We start from the raw sequence: 20,564 nt of genomic DNA, 5'->3' as shown, positions 1-20,564 counted from the left end.
CGTTGTCGCCGCCTTTCTTGCCCTCAACTCGCGACCTTGACCCGCACAACAACGGCTTGTAACCGCACAGAATCCTACGCGGTACGTCTGTATGCTTTTATAGAGGCCTTTAGAGACGCTGACCACGCGGCTTCTCCTGCAGACCACGCCCTCACCGCTCTTCGCCCATTCCCTCATCCTCTGCTCCCTCTTCACACCTCTTTCACCCAAGCCACGATGTCCATGTCCGCCCAGAAACGCGTCCGAGGCGTCACGGTTTTCCGGCCAATCATCTACGGCAACTCGACAGTCCTCTTGACGGAGGAAGAGCGCATCGGGACGGATCACACGCATCGCTGGACGGTCGGAGTACGAAGCGCGGCCTCGCAACCGTACCCGAATCAGCATCCGAATCAGCAGATTGGTGGAGCGGATGACTTGAGGTGGGCAGCCTGCGACCAGATGCGAAGACTAGGTTGGATAACCTGACTCTCTTCTGTTCCCGTTCTCTTGCGTGATCTCGCAGCTACATGATCAAGAAGGTCACCTTCAAGCTGTACGAAACGTACAAGAATCCGCTAAGATGTTGGGGAATCAGCCTTTGGTGGTGGGCCGCCGCTGACCTCGCCGCCTCCCGCAGCCATCGAGCAACCGCCGTTCGAAGTCACCGAGACGGGCTGGGGCGAGTTCGACATCATCATCAAAGTCTTCTTCGCGCCCGAATCGAACGAAAAGCCCCTCACCTTCAACCACCACCTCAAGCTGCACCCCTGGCCCGTCGACCCAATCCTCTATTCCCAACCCACCTCGACCGGCGAACCCGTCCTGTCGGAAGAAGGCCAGCCTCCGCCTCCTCCGCCCGTACTCAGCCCCGTCCATTCGTGGCAGTACGAAGAGGTCGTCTTTACCGAACCGACAGAGGCGTTCTACGCGACCCTGCTCGAACACAAGCCCACTCCCCTGCCGCGGACGAACCGGCACCCGAAGCTGTTGACGCACCCGCTGAGTGCGGGAGGCAACATCGGAGAGTTCTCACAGGGGATGGAGGCGGAAGAAGGGAGGAGGCTCGACAAGGCGAGGGAGAAGACGCTCGAGCAGATCGAGGAGTTGCGGAAACAGCTCGTCGAGTACGAGGTCGAGTTGCAGGGTAAGTTTGCGAAGCTCGAGTACTGTTCTGCGCTGACACGTCCGCATCTCTGCACAGGCATGAAGAAGGAGGTCGACGAGATTCAGCGGGAGCAGGCTGCTGCTGCCGCCGCTTAGCTTCACGCAGTATCGAGCAATGCGATCGCGCTCTTGTTGTCCTTTGCGCTCTTTCGCGCTCTCACGTCTTCTCTCGCGGCTGAACAGGGAGGAAGAGGGGACGCGGCCGGAGCGTCCGGATTGTCCACGGACTCGTCCATCCTCGCTCCTCTCGCCTCCTCGTCTCTCTTGCCTTCCCACACCGACTCAGCATGTCAACCGCTCCCTCGCTCGTACTTCCCGCCCCACCGCAAGCCCCGCCCACAGACCCGTCCACTGCTGCTGCTCTCGCTCGTCCTCCCTCTGCTGCCTCGACCGCTTCCTCCGAAGGAACTGTTCGCGCTACTGACGCTGGAACGGGCGAAGGAGGCGTGAAGGAAGTCAGCGTCGATGACTTGACTCGCGAGGTGCGTTCCCTCTCTCACTCGCTCGCGAACGCCCAACTGACCTCGTGGTCGCTCTTCGCAGCTCTCCGACTTGTCCGACCTTATCTCGACGCTCTCAAGCGACTTCACCGCCGTCCTCACCCTTCGCGACCGAACCATCTCGCTCGGGCTGTCCTGTCCCTCTTCAGACCTTGTCGACCTAGCCTCCCAGACGACCACCCTCGGTTCCTCCCTCCTAACCCTCCTCAGCGCAACACACACGACCTCCCTGCGCCTCTCCCGCCTCACTGCCCTCGCCCAACTAGGCACCCTCGCGCTCCTCCCCTCCGAATCCGCCCAACTGACCGAATCGCTCGAAGTCTGCCACCTCGAGTCTTCCGCGCTCATCGAGCGCGTGAGGAAAGCAGCGTGGGAGGAGGTGGATGCGAGGGAGAGTGGGAGGAGGAGGGTGGAGGAGAGGGTTAGGATGGAGAATCCGGCGTTGGGGGAGGAGGGAGTCGAGATGGCTGTGAGGACGGCGTTTGTGGGTGCGCAGAGGAGGGTTGGGGAGTTGGACGTGCGTGTGCTGACGAACACTTGTCGAGGACTTGGCTGATGGGACCAACACCGGCAGGTCTGGAGTTACGCTGGCCGCGTCGCAGCAGAGAACCCGGCCACCGAACTCGCGCACCTCCTCGACGACGCGCTCGACTCACAAGCAGCCCAGTCTTCCACCGCCGATCCAGTTCGTCGCTCCTCTCCTCTCTCCAAGCCCCACTGACGAGAAAGGATCGCAGCTCTCCCGCCACCCCTCGCAGCACTCAACTGCCACTTCCCTCACGCTCGTCGATCCCTTCGCAGACCCGTCTTCTTCGTCAGCCGACGTATACGCGAAGTTTGACGAGGACGTGGAGAGTCAGCCGTTGAATAGGATGGCGAGTAGTGCGAGTTCGCGCGGTCCGAAAGGTGGAATGCTTGCGGTGGAGGATGAAGAGGCGGAAGGAGTGAAGGAAGGGTGGGTCGCGAGGGTGAGAAGAAAGTGGAGGGATTGGGCGGTAAGTCGCGCTCACTTTGTTCGAGGACAGGAGGAGCTGATGGGGTTGACCGGTCTGCGCAGGTTCGCACAGGACTCGTCGTGAGCGTCGTTGGGTTGATCGTCGGCGTAACAGTCTGTGCGTCCATGCCCTCCTCCACAAGCTCATCCTTCCGCACGCTGACGAGCGCCCAAACGGCGCAGACGAATCCCTCTCGCAATCCTCCTCGCAACACCCCTCGTCCTCCGCCTCCTCAGCGCTGCCCTCCGCAACAGCTTCTCGCTCCTGAGCCTCGTACTGTACGTCTTCTCTTCCCGCGGCATCTACGGTTGAGGATCCAGGAGAAGCGCGGTTTGAGACACTTGGATCGGCGCGCTCGAGAAGAAGAAGGTTCTCCGATGGAACTTGTTGGCTCGTGGCTGGATGCGGGGATGAGCGGGTTACCTGGATGCATGCGCTGGATGTAGAAGGCTGTACGGTTCTCTGGGGCTGTGGTACGAGACGGAGGGACGGACGGCCAAGGACCTGCTCTTGGGAAGGTCGACCTCGGAGAACGGGACGGATTCTGACCCGCATCGAGCACGTTACTGCAGCGCCAGACTCGTCGATAACTAATCCCTGCGCCTTTACTCGCAGCGCGCCAGTGAGCGCTTCAAGGTCAAACAGAAGTTCGGAGACGGAATGAAGGCAGGGGTCGGGTCGCGGCTAAAGGGTCGCCTTCGAAGGCGCTCTCTTCGGCGGTGCACACGTTGACTGTCATGAGCAGTACTGTACAGTACGGGATTGGCATTACAGACGTCGCAGTACCGCGCCCCGTAGAGTTGTCGTCGGTTGCTATTCCAACCTTAGCGTGAGTCGCCCGTCGACCTCGTTCACCGCTCGTGGCTGGTTACGCTGGACTACTGGCTGGCCTGATACAGTTACTCGCGACTGCACACTCTCACACACCGTCAGCCCGACAAGCGCGCGCCGTCCCCTTCGCCCCGACCTCCCCCCGCACAGCGAATCCATCACCCGCCCGACGAGCTCTCTGCGCACACACAGACTGGCACAGGACACTCTAGACACCGTGAGCACACCTTCACTCTGCCCGCACCACCCGCCGACACAGAGCGAGGCGCACTCGTTCGCTAGCGCCCATCCACTTCCGATTGACCCGCGTTGCTCGCTTCAGGGGAGACTGACGGGCTGAGCGGGACAACGAGCAGGCTGACACGCCCCAGCGCATGTCGCCAGCGCTCGCCCACCCTCTATCAAACGCGCTCCTCCACCACCACCACCGCGACTTGATCGGCTCTCCTCCTACCAACACGCCCGCGTCGCTCGGTGGCTTTCTCGGCAGAGTCGCAGTGCACGGCGTGAGTAGTGCAAAGGCGAACGGTCAGGCGGGCGCAGCGGCAAGAGCAGGGGCGGATCTCGCGTCGTCGCCCTCTTCGCCTTCCGCGGCGGCGGCACCTCCCCCCTTCGTCCCGACCACGGCGGCCCACGTCGCTTCGGGCGTGACCGTCCCCGCCATGCACGTGTCGACGAGTCCACCACGGGCCGAGCCCTCCTCCTCCTCCTCCCATCCACCCACCTACCTCTCCACCTCGCAACCCTACACGCGCGAATTCCCCCCTCCCCTCGCTCCTCGACACTGGACGGTCCTGAAAGAAGTCGGAGACGGGTCGTTCGGGACCGTCTGGTTGGCGGACTGGCATTCCCCGCTCAACTTGCCGCCGGGGACTCAGCCGCCTGGTCCGTCCAGCAGGCCCGAGTACAAGGGGAAACAGCTGGTGGCGATCAAGCGGATGAAGAAGGCGTTCGAGGGTGGGTGGAGCGAGTGCTTGAAGCTCAAGGAACTCAAGGTGCGTTGTGCGGCGACCGGATTCGGGGTTGCGCTCGCTCACATTCTCCCGCACGCAGTCCCTGCGACAAATACCGATGCATCCGAACATAATCCCTCTCTACGACGCCTTCCTCCTCCCCTCGACGCGCGAGCTCTACTTTGTCTTCGAATGCATGGAGGGCAACCTCTACCAGCTCACAAAGTCGCGCAAAGGGCGGCCGCTCGCCTCGGGTCTGATCGCCTCGATCTTTTACCAAATCCTCTGCGGACTCCAACACATCCACGCGCACGGGTACTTCCACCGCGACCTCAAGCCCGAGAACCTCCTCATCACGACCACCGGACTCGCCGACTACCCCTGCTCCTCACTCTTCGCCCTCCCCGGCGCACCGCCCGAAAAGGACGTCATAGTAGTCGTCAAGCTCGCCGACTTCGGTCTCGCGCGCGAAATCGCGTCGAAACCGCCTTACACGGAATACGTCTCGACGAGGTGGTACCGCGCGCCGGAGGTCCTCCTGCGCTCGAGGGACTACTCGGTGCCGGTCGACATGTGGGCCCTCGGAACGATCCTCGTCGAGGTCCTCACGCTCAAACCGATCTTTCCCGGCGATAGCGAGGTTGACCAGGTGTACAAGATTTGCGAGGTGCTCGGAGATCCGAGCAGTGAGTATGGGGTGGACGAGCGCGGGCGGATACGAGGAGGAGGAGGGTGGACGAGGGGAGTCAAGATGGCCAAGGACGTGGGGTTCGCGTTCCCCAAGGTGCGTTCCCGTGACTCTCGCTCACAAGTCTTGCCGGCTGACAAGGATTACTCGGCAGGTCCCGCCACGGAACCTTGCGTCGCTGTTCGACCCGAACACCGTGCCTATCCAGCTCATCGACTGCATTGCCGACTTGCTGCGGTACGAGCCGAAGGCGCGACTAACGGCCCAACAATGCCTCGACCACGCCTACTTCCGCGACGTCGCCTACCGTTTCGCGCCTCAACCTGCTCCTCCTCCCGTTCCCGTCGCCGTTCAACAACTCCCGACTCCCGCTCCCTCACACGGCTCCACAACCTCGTACAGCTCGACGCATGGCGCGTCGTCCTCCCTCTCCGTCTCGACGACCGGTCTCTCGACCAAAGCCGGCTCGTCACTCGCTTCTCCGCGCGACCTCCCACCCTCTCACACCTACTCCCACGGCTCCGCACCCTCCTTCAAGCTCCCCTACCCATCAGATCCGAACGCCCAGGCCCTTCCCTCGCCCGACCACTTCTCCGCCTCTCACCGCTCTCACCGCAACTTCTCCATCAGCTCAGGCGCCTCGTCAGGCGGCGGGTTGTCCAATTACCCGATACAAGTCGCGCAAGGAGGCGCGACGAGTCCTGCGGGCTTGCCGACGGACCAGCAGTCGGTCTTGTCGGTGCCTTCGCCTGCGATTGCTGGGTCGGTATGGAGCGGACAGGAGGGCACGTATGGCGCGAACGGAGCAGGGCAGGGCGGGTTGAGGCCTGTTGTGCCGGCTGGACTGGCGCGCAGAGGGTCCATCGCGCCTTCGATTGCGCCGTCGACGTTTTACGACGGGTCCATCTTCGAAGGTATGGCGCCCACCCGCGCGTCGAGTATCATGTCGTTCCCGATCGGATACTCGGGCGGCGGGGCAGACCCTTCCGCCTCATCCGCCTTCGCCAGTCACTCGCCTCAGCCAAGCCGTGTCGACGGGTCGAACCTCAACGGGCTCGGCGTCAACTCGTACCGTCCTTCTTCGCCTACCAGCTCGATCTACTCTCAGCCCAGTTACCCCTCTCAGCCGCCGCGCCATACCGGTCCGATCCAATTCGGGACGACCTCGCTCAACCCGCTCAAGCGCTCGCCTTCGAACGCGTCGATGTCCAACGCGTCGATGTCGAGCGCGTCGCACGGGACCGCTTCAGGCGTTCCTCCTCCCGCCGCACCTCCAGCGAACGCCGGCCCGATCGATCCGAAGAAGGCGAAGAAGGAAGCGGAGCGGGTAGCGCGCGAGCAAGAGAAGGCCGCTCGTATCGCCAAGGAACAAGCGGCGCGCGATCGTGCTCGGGCGGTGTTGAAGAAGAAGACGCAGTTGAAGGAGGCGGCGGACCCGTTGCACAATTTCGCGCAGGGGAAGAACGGACCGGGACAGGGGACGCTGGCGTCCTCTGCTGCGTCCATCAGCTCTGGAGCGTCGTTTGTCGACAAGGGGAAGGGGAGGGCGTTGCCGAGCGACTGGATGGTCCAGCAGCGGATGCCGCAGATCATCGAGCATACGAGCAAGCTCGCCGTCTCGGGTCCAGGGCTCGACCCGTACGCGACGGGACAGGCCGGAGCAGGAGCAGGAGCGGGAGGAGCGGGTGCGTCGGGTTTTGCGGCGTCCTTTGCGTCAATGCGCAAGGCGCGGAAACGGAACGACGACGACGACGTGCACTCGATCTCGTCGAACGAGACGGGTCATTCGGCGCAGTGGCCGTTCCCGTACGCCAGTCGAGGCAGGACGTTCTCCATCTCGTCCAAGGCGACTTCGGCATCCGACCCCGAACGGCGGCATCAGCGCGACTTGCTCGAGGTTGGCGACCCGCTCGCACGCGTGTCGAGCATTTCGTCGCTTCCTGGACCGTCAGGATCGGCTATGGCGAGACCAGGCGGAGTCGGCAGCGGCGCGATGCATCGCTTCCCGTCGTACGGGCACTACACGGCGCCCTCGACCGGTCACTCGTCTCTCGACGCCAACTTCATCGCTGCGATGCAGGGGCACGGCATGTCCTCCGCGACAGACTTGCCTTCATGGCAGCCTACTGCCGCTCGGAGTACGGATGTCCTCTCGCAGCACCGCTCCGAGTCTCGCTCGCGCCTCGCGTCGCCCTCCGACACGCGCTACAGTCCTTACATGGTCCCTCCTTCGCATTCCCAGCATGCACCACGATCACCCGGTCCGACCCTCCCTCCCATCCAGTCTTTCGACGCGCCGCCGCAGACTCAGCATCCGATTCTGCAGCGCCAAGCGACGTCAGGCGGGGCAAGTATCTCGAGCTTCCGCTCGACGCCCGCTACGATGCCGTCGTACTTCTCGTCGTTCGGATCGGCGGCGCAGAACGGAGGAACAGGAGGCGAGGCAAACGGCGTCTCGCCAAACGGAGGGGTCTACCAGCTCCCGTACTTGCCGTCAATGGACGCGGAGCCGTCGTCGCCTGCTCTAAATGACGGCTCCGCGGGACAAGGAGGGATGCTCAGCCCGATGTCGACGACCTTCCCTTACTCGACGTCGGATCCTTCGCCTCCGCCACAGCCGCAGGGACCGCCTGTTCCTCACCACGTCGCGCCGGGATAGCATTAGCGGACTGGACACCTCAGCACGTCCAAGAAACCGCCGTCCGACGCTCCTTCTCCCTTCCGTTCGACTCTTTCCGCCGCACTCGACGCCCTCCTCGCACTGTCGTCATCTCCTTCGTCTGTGAACCCCTTAGTGAAGTCTGTATGCCGTCAGCCATGTTGGATCCCCTCCTCACCCACGCACTCGCACCTCCCCGTCTCGCGTATTCCGCCTCTTCCCTCGCATTCATCTGTCATTGCAACGGCATCGTATGCTCTCTCTCGTCTCTGGGAGACTGTCAGGCTCTTGCACGCCTTGTCCAGCTCCCCTGACGGCCCAGCACCGCCTCGCCTTCATCTCTTCGACTTTGCACCTTCACTGCTCGCTTCAACACGCTCCTGGCGGCTTTTGACTGACTCTGATCGCTCGCTATGAAACTTAAGGAGCTCGAGGCAGGTACGTGCCGCTCTACCGGCGTTCCCGCGCCGCGCTACGCTGACCTCGTCTCGCTGTGTTCTCGCCGGTCTGCTTGCCCGTACAGAGCTGCAGCCGCTGAAAGGCTTCGGTGGGTGCTCTCAACGGCTTTCATGTCGCGTCCCAGCTCATTGACAACTCCACAGAGACGCCGAAGCGCGAGTTCGAGCAATATGTTACTTCCGCTCACCTCGCCTCGCGCATGATCTACACGGCTGCGACCTCGTTCGACGACATCGACGAGAAGGATGTACTGGATCTGGGCTGCGGATGTGCGATTTTGAGCATCGCGAGCGTGATGATGGGTGCAGGGTGCGTTCCGTCCTCCTCTTTCCTCTGGTCCTTGAGCTGTTTGCCGACCTTGCTACCTGCAGTTCCGTCACAGCGGTCGACATCGACCCTGATGCATTAGTGGTTGCGCGAGAGAACATCGCCAGCGTCGAGATGGAGGAGCACGTCGAGTTCATCCACGCGGAAATCGCACCAGCTGGCTCGAAGCCGACGAGCGAGGACGTGCCCGTCTTTGACCCTAAGGCCCTGGGGAAGAAGTTTGATACGGTCGTCATGAAGTGAGTGCGTCCGTCGCTTGAGAGGCGTTTCTCGCTAACAGCTTACTTCAACCAGCCCGCCTTTCGGTTCTTGGAAGAAGGGGATTGACATGGTGTTCCTGGAGACGGCATGTCAGGTGCGTCAGTGCCGTCGTATCTGCCAGCCAGGCCTGTCCCTGGGGTGGACCGGCTGCGAGACGAACCACCCTGACGAAGTCGTGCTGCTCACAGCTCGCCGAGCACGCGGTCTACTCGCTCAACAAGACGAGCACACGCGAGTTCATCCAGCGGAAAGCTAAGGTGTTCGGTTTCGAGGGGACGGTCATTGCGGAGATGCGGGTGAGTTCACCTCTTTCCTTTCGCTGAGCGGCCTATCCAGCTCACAAAGTCTCCGCATCAACAGTACGACCTGCCGAAGACGATGGCGTTCCACAAGCAGAAGAGCGTCGACATGTGCGCCGAATCTCTCCCCGCCCCGCGCGACTCCGCTGACTCCCCCATTTCCACGCAGCGAGGTCGACATGTGGCGGTTCGAGCGGATACAGAAGTAGCCCGGGCAGTATCTGTCCTGTTGTATCTATACGCATCGCACTGTTCTCGAGGGCGCCCGTCTAACAATGAAGGGCTCATCGGGTATCGCAAGACGCTGGGTATCTACGCTCCGCCGCATCTACCGCTTCACGTCCCCACCCCGCCCGAGCATCCATCTCCACACCTCTCCCGCACTCGCAAACCCTCCCTCCAGCGCCTCGACCCGGACCTTCCTCGACTTCGGACCTGCCTTCTTCGCACTCCCCTTCCTCCCCTCCTTCCCGCTTCGCAGTCCCCATCGCTCAAGACACTTCTCCAACTCTTCCTCGACGCCCTTCAGCCACTCCCAGGCTCTCCGCTCTTCTTCCTGCTCTTTCAGGTAGAGCGAGTGGTTCCGTCCGCCTGGGAGGTAAGAAGCCGGCATTGTCCGAACCTTCCGACTTGGCGCGATGGGCGAGAGAGGAAGGGATGAGGAGGAGGCGAAGGAGGAGGTGCGGCGGGCGGGCTTGCGGGGGGAAGGTGCTGCTCGAGCGGGAGAAGAGGGGAAGGTGTATGAGGAGGAGGAGGGTTTGGTGGCAAGGTCGGTGGGCGGTCGAAGCTTCTTGTCGTGCAGAAGCTTGTGGACGAGGTAGTACAGCCACTGCGCACGCGTACTGTCAGTTCCTTCCACTCCTGAGTCTGCGGATGACGGAGGCTCGCAACGCACCAACACATTCGTTCTCGCATGCCGACCTTCCCACTCCCCTCCCTCGCGCTCAACCACTTCCCTCATCCAGCGATACACCTCAAACTGCAAATCTCCCTCGCCCTGGAAGATACATTCGTCTGAGAAAAGGTCGGCGGCGATTCGGTTGGTGGAGAGGGCACAGCGGGAGAGGGTGAAGTCGATCAGGGTGGCACAAATTGAGGGAAGAGACGGAAGGAAAGGCAGGGTGGGGAGTGGAGCGGTGGAGTCGGTGCCGGACGAGGAGGGAGGGTCGGAAAGGCGCAAGGAGGCGAGCCGGCGAGGGATGTCTGCGGAAGAGGACGAGACGGATCGCACGAGGATGTTGCCCCAGTGCAGGTCACGGTGCTGGCAACCCGACAGGCGGCGTCAACGATGACCACGCTTGAGGAGCGAAGCCAGCGAAACTAGGTCTGAAGCGCACCTCAAACCCCTTCTTCTCCTCCGCGACCGCCAACGTCTGCGTCACCTGCACCAGCACACTCGCTGCGTCTCTCCACGTCTTGAGCTTGTACGTCTCGAGATCGGATCCGGCGTGCGAGAGGAGGATGAGGGCGTAGAGCTGAGACGAGGGGAGGACGTCTGCGGGTCTTCGACTGAGTCAGCGGAAGTCGGAGAGAGGGAAGGAGTGAGTCACTGACGCGGCCGGATCTGCTCGTCGGTAGGCGGGTACTGCAACGCTTTGTATTCGTCCCATGAGGCGAGGAGTTCTTGCGGGTACGATCCTTGCACGAGGAACGCTCTGCCCACGAGACAGCGCTCATCAGTGTCAGCGTTCGCGAAGTAGACGGAAAGCTACGCACCCCTTGAACTTGACGAAGCCTTCCAGGCCATCTTCTCCTCCTAGCGCCCGACTGACCTCGATCTCGCGCATCACAGCTTCCCAGTCGCTCATGTACGGCAGCTCCTCTCCTTCCTTCGACGGAACCCTTGCTGTCGAATCCGCCGGAGCGACGGGGATGACCTTGACCACCAGATCCTCTCCTCCTCCTGCGTCCGTGACGAACACCTCCGAATAAGACGCCTCGCCGATCTTGCGCCATAGTGGGAATGGCGCGGAGCAGAACGGCGGAGAGGGAGGGGAAGAGATGAAAGATGTGAAGGAGAAGATTGTTGGGTGGAGGAGGTGAGGGAAGAGCGGGGTTATGGCGGCTGGGGTAGGGTGCGTCGAGGGTGAGGGAAGGCGGCGAGGAGGAAGCGCGGAGGGGTGCACTGATCGTCGACGAGTCTTGGGCGCGAGAGGTTCGAGGTCGGCAGGCGGGACAGTCGAGCGAGCGGCAGTCGAAGGACCCGCGTCACCCGTCGGTTGAGCAATAGCGACCGAAGACGTCGACCGAGATGTTGGACACTTGTTAAGGACCGGAGAGGTCGGTAACGCTGGCGACTCTTCGCTGTCGTCCGCAATGACCAGCTTCCGTCTCGCCGTCTTGCCGACTCGCTTGACGGGACCGACGACGTTCTCCGACTCCTCCGCCGACCCTGCAGCCGGGTCCTCGATCGTTTTCGGCTCGACGGCGATAGCATGCGGAATGGACGCCTTGGCTGGCTGCCGTCCCTTCAGGCTGAGCGGGACGCGCTGGACCGGAGGCTGCTTCGGCGCTACCTTTTCGACCGGCTTCTTCAACGGCGGAGGGCGGACAAGAGAGCCGAGTGACGATGCGGACGAGTTCTCCTTGTCGACGGAGACTGTTGTCTGGCGGGAGGGAGCTTGCGAAGGTCGGGCGGATGGTCGTCGAGAGAGTGACGGCGGTTCGATAACCACCTCGACAGACGCCTTCCTTGCCCGTGCAACTGGTACCGTCTTCTTCAGCGCTGGCCTCGAAATAACCGGCGCCTCTCCTTCGCTGTCGCTACTCGAACAGCTACTCTCGCTCGACTCGTCCTTCGCTCTTCCTGCCGCTCCTCCAGCCGGGCTCGTGGCCCATCCGCCGAGCACTTGTCGTTTGTTGATGACGTTGGTCTTGCGTTTGCCGTACGAGCGGAACTGCTGAGTCGACCCGCCCAAAGGCATGTTGGGTGAAGGAGGGAGGTGGAGGGGAAGATTGAGGCTCTGGTGCTGGCTGCGGTGAGGATAGCAGCCGTCTAAGCGAGTCTTCAGAGCGTTCAACGTCTCGCAAAGCCAGGAAGAGCGATGTGAGCGAGTCGTCGTCGTCCGAGTTGCGAACCGATGAAGTCGACGAGGTCAAGTTCCTCCCGCTCACCCGCTGTCACGGCAGGAGCGTCAGAACAAGGCCCAATAGCTATGCAGACAGCCACACAGCCCGGACCAGCACAACCAGCCACTCCCGCCCCTCCCTCGTCTCTCGCGCTGCGCCCTACCTCGTCCCCGTCTTCCTCCTTCCTCTTCCCCTCGATCTGGTCGTTCCAGCCGTTTTTCACACAGCAGCCGAACCCTCAGACCTACGCACACCAGCTCGCTCTCTGGACGCAGCTCGTCTTGACGTGGTGTCGCTTCACCCGGACTTGGAGGATCGACTTGAGCCACGAGACGTGCGAGAAGGAGCCATTCCGGAACGCGGCGATCAAGCGTGCGTCCGTCAGGCTCTTGACGCCGTATTCCGACTCCTCGCTGACCGCCTTCGCCCCTTGTTAGGCCAAGTCCCCCTCCCCTTCCTTCGACTGATCATCGAATCCCTCGTCTCTGCCGGTTCCGCTGAATACGACCCGAAACCTACAAAGAACAAGCCTGCGACGGGCGCATGGATATATTGGAAGAGGCCGGAGGAGTGGGCGCAGGTTATCTATGAATGGGTGCGTCGCGCTCCTCGCTTTCAGCTCTGCTTTACTTACTGGAAAGCAGCATAGCTGATGTGCTCACCTGTCTACGTCGCACAGGTCAAGGAGACGGGCCAGACGAACACGATTATCACATTCTACGAGCTGACGGAAGGAGGCGACCTCGTCCATACCACCGGTGTGTTCTGCTCCGACCTCTCTCTCACTTCGAGCGACACACTGATTGTGAAATGTGTGCGGGTATCTCGCAGAGTTCTACCGCCTCCCCATCCCCATCCTACGAAAAACCCTTGACATCCTCATCAAGCAAGGCAAGGCGCAGGTGCTCAAGGGTACGGGCGCGGAAGAAGGCGGAGAGGGTGTCAAGTTCGTCTAGGGATGCGGTGCTGGCAGCGGGAAGAGGATGTAGACTGGTCGATGTTGTTGTAACCGGTTATTCGAGTCGCTACATGGACGTGCGACCTCCAGCCAGCGGTGCTCTCCTCTCGTTTCAGCCGCACTCGCGAAGCTAGTAGAGCCAGAGCCGGAAAGAGCTGTACAACGCCCGCGTTGCGCATAGTCTGTACAACAAGAAAGCAAGAATGTGCCCAAAAGAGTGTCTGTCGATGATATCGCCTTTTTATCCCGCCCGCCCGCTTGCTCTTCAGCAAGTCCCCTTCGCTTCGTGCCGCCTGTTCGAGCGAAGGTTAGCGCGGGTAGTGCGAAGGAGGAAGAGTAAAGACGCACTTTCTCGCGTCGCTCCGCTTGAATTTGGCGCCGCACTTCCTGCACTCGAACGGCCTGTATCCCCTCCACATCGGCACTCGCTCGCACAGCCAATGAAGAGAGCAAGAAAGAACGCACGTCTCGCCCGTATGGCCCCGAAAATGCCTGACCAGATCATTCCGTCTCGCAAACGCCGTTGCGCAGACCTCGCATACATATTTCTTCGGCAGGACGCCGCCTGTGGTGGGTAAAGTCGAGGTCGAGCCGGCGAGTGAGACGGGGGAGGTCGTTGTTGAGGAGGAGGGAGAGGAATCGGATGGGATCGTGAGCGGTGAGAGGCGGGAGTTCGAGACGAGAGGAGGAGGTCGGGGAGGCTGAGGTTGCGGCGTGCTCGTCGAGGGTTGCGAGACGGTGCGGTAGGCGGATAGAGAGCTTGAGCTCGACGCTCGAGGCAGACGAGGCCGAAGCGGAGTCGCCGTTCCCAATGAGGGACGAGCGGTCGAGGCGAGGGTGCTGGTCGAGGCGATGGGCGGATGGGCAGGCGAGGGATAGGCCTGTCGATGGTCTATTTGAGGGTACAGGAAGGGGGGAGGCGCGGGGAAGAGGTTGTGAGGTTGTTCAGCGGTCGAATGGAAGTGACCTGCGCCGCTCGACACGCTCCGAGGCTGGATTGCTACTCCTCCTGCTACGCTGGGAGGTGGCGCAGGTATAAGATACCCTGTGAAGGCGAGCGGAGGACGTTGTCGGGCTGAGGGAAGCGTAAGGGAGGAAAAGGCGCCGAGTGAGGCTGGCGAGTCGAACGGACTCGTCGTTGTCAAAGGTTGTCTGGCGGGGCTCGGTTCTGGCAGCGGGAGAAGTGGTCGATTCGGCAGTCCTGACGGCGGGAACAGGCTCAACGAGGTTGCATGTCGAAGGGCTGGAGTCGCTGCTGGCCTCGTCGAAGGCGTTGAAGATTGAACCTCGTCGACTTCGTCCATGAGCGGGCGTATACTCGGTAGTCGCGGTCGTGGCGTACCAGCTCGTGCTGCCCTGCTGGTGTCAGTCGCGGGCGGCGTCGAGAAAACCATTGCGTGACTGGTCGTCTGGTCGGTCGAGGTGAGTGAGTCGGCGCGACGCCTCAGGACGCTGTCAAGCCCGTTGCAGTAACGCAAATGCGCAGGTTGCAAGGCGCCGTTCATGCGCCGTGGAGTTACTTAACTCACGAGAGGACGGACTCGAAAGCTTGAGCGAGAGTCCGTGCCGCCGTTTCTTCGAATTCGGAGAGGAGGAGCCGTTCTTCGCACGCGAGCTAAGCGTCGATCAGAGTTCAGTCCCTATCGATCGGACAAAGGAGGAGAGGGCGTCGAGGCGGTGTCGAGAAAAGGCGAAGAGAACAGGTGGCCTGGCGCGAGCGAGTTTGCCGGCGAGTCTGATCGCTCTATCGTCGCTAGATCCCGTACTGATCGTGTCGTATCATCTCCTGCCGGCGATGCTTCTTCGTGCGACTCGGAAGCGGCGTCGGCAAGGAATGACAGGAGACTCGCTGATTGCGCAGCCACCTCCGGCCGTCCGTCGTGTCTGACAGCGTTAGCGCGGTGTGAAAAAGCGTCAGAACGCGAGCAGGATCGTCCTGCAGCGGCGGTACGAGGCGAGACCGCATCGGGAGCGACCGACGAGGACGAGGCAGAGGTCATCATTCAGCGGGGAGGAGCGCGTTCAAGCGATAGCAACATTCCATAGCTCGTCGTGCAATTGCCTGCAGATCGCGGAAGGTCAAGTCAGCGCTGCGTGTGCTTAGAGGGAAGAGAACGATTCCGGGTGGACGAAGGCGGGTTGTAAAGCCTTGGGATTGGGACGCACCTTGACATCGTCGATACTCTTCAGAGGACTCCCCTCACCAGCTTACGCACATACAACCCTGCACGCCGAGGCGTTGGGACAACCTCCTCCCCGTCGCAGCGGAGTCCGATCCGCCCGCCAAACAAGGCCACGCCGGCCCTGCGATGGCGCAGCTCTCAAACGAATAAGCTCAAGGCTTGTGCCACTGCTAGACGAGCGCCTTGGAGCCCAACATGAGCGACGAGGACCGAGTGTCGCTCCTGAATAGATGCTGGGTCTGGCGGGTAAGGTCGGCGATGCGACGGCTCAAGACGCAGCTTTCTATCTTCGTTGAGCGCAACCAGAACAAGCCAATACGTTCGCCGGCCTTGCAAAGCGACGGCAGCGGGTGGCAGGAGGAAGAGAGGAGAGCGACTTCCCACGAGGTGAACTTCTCTCCGCACGAGTCTCCAGACTCTCCAGAACTCGCAATCTGCAGCGCGAATAAGTGAATAGCAACCGCCTTGCGCAGCGCAACTACCGCACCCCCTCAAGCAGCAGCCTCAACCTCCATCCTCCCCTCGTCCTGCACCCGCTCAAACCCCGTTACTCGCTCATCCTCCTTGTTCAGGCCAACAAAGGTCCCTCGGCCCGACAGCGCATCGATGACGAACGTGTCGCTGACGAGCAAGTCGCCTCGGTCGGCTGCTGGGCCATCCCCGTTGACGAGTGCGGGAGGGTCGGCAGGGAAGCGGTATCGCTTTGCGGGTGGGATGGCGGGCGCGTGGTTGTAGTCGTGGTGCGGGACGTCGTCATGGTAGAGTTCGGCACATTGGTGGGCGCACAGGGCGGCGCGAGTTTTCCGAGTGCGAAGGACGGGTTCGGGCGGGACGTCCTGCAGAACCAGATCGAATCAGCGACGAGCTCACCGACAAGGTGGGAGAGGGAACGCACATCAAGCAGCTTGACCTCCTCAATCCGCAGGCTCACGCCATCATGCCCATTCCCCCAACTCCTGCTTCGAATCCCCTGTCTCTCGATCCCCTCGTACCTTACTAGCGCCGGCACCACACCCAACTTGACACACAACGCTTTCGGGATGTCCTTCTCCTCCCCATCCGTCGGGGGAAGGACGATCCTTTCTTCGCCTGGGATCCTCGCGCGTCGAATCGCATCCGCCCCTGCGCCCTTCTCTCCAGCTTTGACGCGCCGCTCGCGCCTCGTCACCCTCACCCAGCCCGAATGCAGCAGCATCGCGAGCACGTCCGAGTCGTCGGTGTAAACATCTGTGCCCCAGACTTCGCGCTTGCGGATCGAGGGGAGGTCGGCGAGGTGGGAGGGGAGGATGAGCGGGGTGGTGGAGAGCGTGAAGGGGAGGGGTTCGCCATTGTAGGCCGAGGGAGGACCGACGTCGAAGACGACGGAGTGGAGGTCGATAGGCGGGACGGAGCAAGACGACTGAATGGGCGGGTCGACGGTCGAAGGCGCGGAAAGTCGATGCGGACCGAGAATCCAGGTAGTCGGCACGACAACCTCGACGTAGCCTCCCACCCCTTGTGCAAGAACACCACCATCGAGCAACTTCGCCGGCGAGACGAGCGCATCGTACGCAACACGTCCAAGGAACCTCCTCTCCCCGTCCATCTCGTTCACCGCACTCTTCGCCCACTCGTCCACCGCTCCATTCAGGACCTCGACAACAGGCGGATGGATCATCGCTTTCCGCGCCTCGATGTGTGTGAAGAGAGGCGGCGCCAGCGGAGGAGGCGTGACGCTCTTCTGCCGGCGCGCGGGAGGGGCAGTCGCTTGCTGTTGTTCCGAGGCGTCGCTTCGTCGGCGCTTCGTCGCATGGCCGTTAATTCCGGGTGCGGCGGGCGGAGCGTGCGGAGCAGTCGGAGCGGCGGACGAGGGCGGCTGTTGGACGTTTCGAGCGCCGCCGTAAGGGTCGAGAGCATGCGGAGGAGGGTAGCGCTGCTGCTGCTGCTGTTGCTGATGCTGATGCGGCTGAGGCGCCTTGCCCGCCGCCACGCCCTTGATGCCGGCCGCAGCCGTTCCTCCTCGCCCAGCTCCAACAGTCGGCGCAGCCGGCGCACTAACCGAAGTCGTCGCGCCAGGTCTGCCACTCGCCGTCTTTCTCCCTCCAGCCTGTTGCGCCTGCTGCTGTTGTTGAGCCGCGAGGACCTGTTGAGCCTGCTGCGCCGCTTGCGCCTGCCACGGATACGGTTGTCCACCGACCGACGATCCCGTCACTCCTTGTCCCGCTCCACTCGCCGCTGCGCCCGTCGTCCGTCCGCCCGCCCCAGCACCAGGAACAGCCGGTCGTCCATACATCCCCGCTCCACCCAGCCCGAGCGCCGGAAACAGGCTCTTCTTGACCTCGACAGCCGCCGCATCGCGCTGGTGCTGCTGCGGGATCTGTACGTTCGGGCCTGCTACGTGGGCTTTTGCGTTCGCAGGCGTGGCGGTACCGGACGTCGCGCCAGAAGTCGTCGAAGGAGAATAGGGGTTTTCGCGCGCGAAGGCGGAGGGGAGAGGCGGGTACGACGAGCGAGCTGCGCCTAGTGCTGAAGTAGAAATTGGCTCGACTGCTGCTTTTGTCGGAGGTGCGGGGTTCGAAACGGACGAAGCGACGTAGGCTGGCAGAGTCGTTCCGGGCTGAGTCGCCGGCGGTGCGCCCTGCTGCCGCTGCATCTGCGGGCTCTTCTGCAGCCCGTCGCTCGCCGTCGAAGTAGGCGGCAAGACTGGCGGCTGAGGAGGCGACCCAGCTCGACCCCCTGCTGACGCTCCTCCCGCACTCGTCAGAGGCGAGTAAGCCGAGAGGGGCCTGTCGCGCGGCGGGCCGGACAGCATCGACGACACAGACATGGGATTTCCCGTTGTTCGTCCTGCCGTCTGGCCAGCAGACGACGTAGGCGGGCCGGGTTGGTGTGGGGGCGGAGGGGAAGTGGCCGACCCCGGCGTCGCTGTTGCTGCTGGCGGGAGAGGCGAGGTGAGGCTCGGCAAGGGACGCTGGGCGGGACCGGAGGAGGATGCGGCGAGAGGAGGAGAGAGACCGCTTGCTGGACCGGGGATGATGGGCGGAGTTGGCGTCGTGTGGGTGTTTGGCGCGGCGGAGCTGGCGGGCGCGAGGTTGGGCGAACGGGACGGCATGGCACCGTACGGCGAGACTGCACGGCGTACGTATCTCGTCAGCCTGATCTCCCGGACAGCACGGAGCGAGGACGGGGCGAAAGAAGCCAACACTCACCGCTCCCAGCGCCAAACCGCTTCTGCTCGCCGCCCGCTCCTCTAGCCTGTCCCGCGCTCAGTCCCAGCGGTGTGCCAGCTCCTCCAGCACTACCCACAGGCGACCCCGCCTTGCCTGCGCTTGCAGGTCCAGCGGGCGAGGCAGCTCCTCCAGCCGGGCTCGAGTTGGCGGGCGAGGGAGCGAACGAGTGGATGCCGGGAAGCTGGCGGACGGGCATCGAGTTGGGAAAGAGCGACTTCTCTGCTGCTGCGAGCGACGCGGATGGCAAGACTGCGTGCGTGTGTGAGCGAGTGTGAGTGTATGCAGAGCGAACGAGGAGGACGAGGTGAGGGTGGACAACCACGCACACGAGCGGATTTGTTGGACGTGCTGCTGCTTGTGCGCATCTGCTGCATGCACCAGAGCAAGTGTCAGCCCAGCCGAGCTCGTCGTCGCTGAGAACGAGCTGTCGAGTGAGCGCACCGTTTGAAGCGGGCGCTGGATGGGCTGGCTGCGCCGGTGGAGCTGGTTGCTGCGTGGGCTGTTGCTGCTGCGCACCCTGCTGTGCCCCGTCCATCGTGTCAGCAGCCTCGGCGTGCGGCCGAAGGGAAAGCTTAAAGTCGACGAGCGTGAGAGCGAGCGGGCCGGGACAAGGTTGATTATCTCGACAACAACGAGCAGCCAGGCAGAGCACGCGGCGTGACAGGCTAGCATTCAAGGAACAGGACAGCCGCATCCGATCGCGCTGGAACGAGGTTGCGAGAGGTTGCAGAGAGAGAGTACGCTGTCGCCCGCTCACTCGTCTATGCTGCCGCGTTGCCACCGTCCGCCTTGCCCTTGATCTCGCTGGGGACCTCCTCGAGGACCTTCTTCTTCCGCTGGGCCGAGTCGAGCTGGCCCTCGGCCTCGGCGCGCTCGACGTCGCCCTGCAACTCCTGCGCGAGCTTGTCCGCGAGCGCCTTGACCATGCCCGCTCCCTGCGCAGCCGTGACCTTGGCCTTGGCGACGTCGCGACCGAGCTTGTACTCGCGCATCTCGGTCTCGGAGACGAGGTTCTTGCCCCACCCGACGGGCCTGTACGTCCAGTACTGCGCCTTCATGCCGACACCGGGCATGGCCTGCGAAGAGAGGTACGCAAACCAAGCCTGGACGATCCGCTCGTCGCCGTCGTAGACCTTGATCGCGCGCTTGTGCGTCCGGCGCCAAAAGTTCTGCTGGCTCTTCTTGTGCGCGAACGGACTCCGCACCACCGTGCGCAGCCACACCCGCGTGGGGAGGTACGTCGCGCCCGAGGTAGGGAGGCCGAGTGCGCGTGCGGCGCGCAGGGCAAAGTTGGTGAAGAAGGTGAGGTCGTCGCGCGACTGGGTGTAGGAGCGCAGGTGCAGGGTCCCGACGTGCACGCCGTGCGTCGGTTTCAGCGGGACGTGGTGCTCCCAGACGGGCGTCGGGTCTGTCGAATTGGGATCCCACTCGGTGTAGGCGACCGCGGGTGACGAAGGGGAGGGAGTGGACGAGGTCGAGGGTTGTGGTGCGCGAGACGGAGAGGCGGCAGAAGCGGAGGAGCTGTCTCGCGTGTGACATCCGTCGTCAGTGACACTTTTCGACGCACGTACAACCGCTCGGGAGGCCTGTGGACTCACGTAGACGGGGTCGAAGCAGGAGGAGGCGGAGGAGGAGGGGGAGCGGCGGCGGCAGCGTCTGCCTGCGTGGAAACGGCACGCAGTCCCCTGTACGAGTGCGAGAGTGCTGTTCGTGCCCGTGCAAGCATCCTGTCGTGCCCGTGAGCGTCTGGCGAGCGAAGAGCGATGAGCAGACCTGCTCGACCCGGTCCTCTCACCACCACACCACACGAGGGACAGCCAGGGATCGCTCTAGGACAGTTACAGTGCGTATTGACGACTTTCTGGCGAGCCTGTCGAGCCGCGCACCCGCTCATACGCTTGTTCGCTCGCTCGCAGGTCCTCTTCCCTTCCATCCCGTTACAACCGCCCTCTCTCGCACATACCGCCCAGTCAGGCCGTGCGAGACGCTCAAAACAGCCTCAAAAGGTCCTATCGACCTCCCGCACC

At 62.8% G+C, this 20,564-nt stretch overlaps 9 protein-coding genes across 9 annotated transcripts; 5 read left to right on the top strand and 4 right to left on the bottom strand.

Moving 5' to 3' along the window:
- Positions 1–216: 216 nt before the first annotated feature.
- On the top strand, positions 217–1,242 carry RHTO_04489 (protein of YEATS family; the record flags this gene model as incomplete). The annotated part of the gene is made up of 4 exons (XM_016418155.1): positions 217–422; positions 506–564; positions 620–1,126; positions 1,184–1,242. The coding sequence occupies 4 exons, from the start codon at positions 217–219 to the stop codon at positions 1,240–1,242; spliced, it is 831 nt and encodes a 276-aa protein (XP_016270416.1).
- Positions 1,243–1,433: 191 nt separating this feature from the next.
- On the top strand, positions 1,434–2,909 carry RHTO_04488 (uncharacterized protein; the record flags this gene model as incomplete). Its single annotated transcript, XM_016418154.1, has 6 exons — positions 1,434–1,628; positions 1,690–2,163; positions 2,221–2,331; positions 2,384–2,641; positions 2,704–2,758; positions 2,824–2,909. The coding sequence occupies 6 exons, from the start codon at positions 1,434–1,436 to the stop codon at positions 2,907–2,909; spliced, it is 1,179 nt and encodes a 392-aa protein (XP_016270415.1).
- A 937-nt stretch (positions 2,910–3,846) lies between these two features.
- On the top strand, positions 3,847–7,772 carry RHTO_04487 (MAK protein kinase; the record flags this gene model as incomplete). The annotated part of the gene is made up of 3 exons (XM_016418153.1): positions 3,847–4,467; positions 4,526–5,209; positions 5,268–7,772. The coding sequence occupies 3 exons, from the start codon at positions 3,847–3,849 to the stop codon at positions 7,770–7,772; spliced, it is 3,810 nt and encodes a 1,269-aa protein (XP_016270414.1).
- Positions 7,773–8,185: 413 nt separating this feature from the next.
- On the top strand, positions 8,186–9,327 carry RHTO_04486 (methyltransferase like 5; the record flags this gene model as incomplete). The annotated part of the gene is made up of 8 exons (XM_016418152.1): positions 8,186–8,210; positions 8,296–8,319; positions 8,375–8,540; positions 8,603–8,797; positions 8,853–8,913; positions 9,008–9,115; positions 9,180–9,229; positions 9,288–9,327. 8 exons carry the CDS (start codon positions 8,186–8,188, stop codon positions 9,325–9,327), a joined length of 669 nt encoding a protein of 222 aa, XP_016270413.1.
- A 119-nt stretch (positions 9,328–9,446) lies between these two features.
- Positions 9,447–12,042, bottom strand: RHTO_04485 (serine/threonine protein kinase Haspin; the record flags this gene model as incomplete). Its single annotated transcript, XM_016418151.1, has 5 exons — positions 9,447–9,947; positions 10,014–10,379; positions 10,456–10,613; positions 10,673–10,773; positions 10,835–12,042. The coding sequence occupies 5 exons, from the start codon at positions 12,040–12,042 to the stop codon at positions 9,447–9,449; spliced, it is 2,334 nt and encodes a 777-aa protein (XP_016270412.1).
- Positions 12,043–12,273: 231 nt separating this feature from the next.
- RHTO_04484 (ESCRT-II complex component) lies at positions 12,274–13,143 on the top strand (the record flags this gene model as incomplete). Its single annotated transcript, XM_016418150.1, has 4 exons — positions 12,274–12,559; positions 12,625–12,782; positions 12,867–12,945; positions 13,019–13,143. 4 exons carry the CDS (start codon positions 12,274–12,276, stop codon positions 13,141–13,143), a joined length of 648 nt encoding a protein of 215 aa, XP_016270411.1.
- Positions 13,144–13,410: 267 nt separating this feature from the next.
- Positions 13,411–14,650, bottom strand: RHTO_04483 (zinc finger, C2H2-type protein, transcription factor; the record flags this gene model as incomplete). The annotated part of the gene is made up of 3 exons (XM_016418149.1): positions 13,411–13,438; positions 13,494–13,547; positions 13,611–14,650. 3 exons carry the CDS (start codon positions 14,648–14,650, stop codon positions 13,411–13,413), a joined length of 1,122 nt encoding a protein of 373 aa, XP_016270410.1.
- A 1,169-nt stretch (positions 14,651–15,819) lies between these two features.
- Positions 15,820–19,072, bottom strand: RHTO_04482 (Histone deacetylation protein Rxt3; the record flags this gene model as incomplete). Its single annotated transcript, XM_016418148.1, has 5 exons — positions 15,820–16,164; positions 16,224–18,436; positions 18,517–18,786; positions 18,864–18,905; positions 18,979–19,072. 5 exons carry the CDS (start codon positions 19,070–19,072, stop codon positions 15,820–15,822), a joined length of 2,964 nt encoding a protein of 987 aa, XP_016270409.1.
- Positions 19,073–19,298: 226 nt separating this feature from the next.
- On the bottom strand, positions 19,299–20,263 carry RHTO_04481 (30S ribosomal protein s10; the record flags this gene model as incomplete). Its single annotated transcript, XM_016418147.1, has 2 exons — positions 19,299–20,058; positions 20,136–20,263. The coding sequence occupies 2 exons, from the start codon at positions 20,261–20,263 to the stop codon at positions 19,299–19,301; spliced, it is 888 nt and encodes a 295-aa protein (XP_016270408.1).
- Between the last annotated feature and the right edge of the window lie 301 nt (positions 20,264–20,564).

This window comes from Rhodotorula toruloides (assembly GCF_000320785.1).
Source record: "Rhodotorula toruloides NP11 unplaced genomic scaffold Scaffold29, whole genome shotgun sequence".
Lineage (NCBI taxonomy): Eukaryota > Fungi > Basidiomycota > Microbotryomycetes > Sporidiobolales > Sporidiobolaceae > Rhodotorula > Rhodotorula toruloides.
This window is presented reverse-complemented; position numbering and strand designations above follow the sequence as displayed.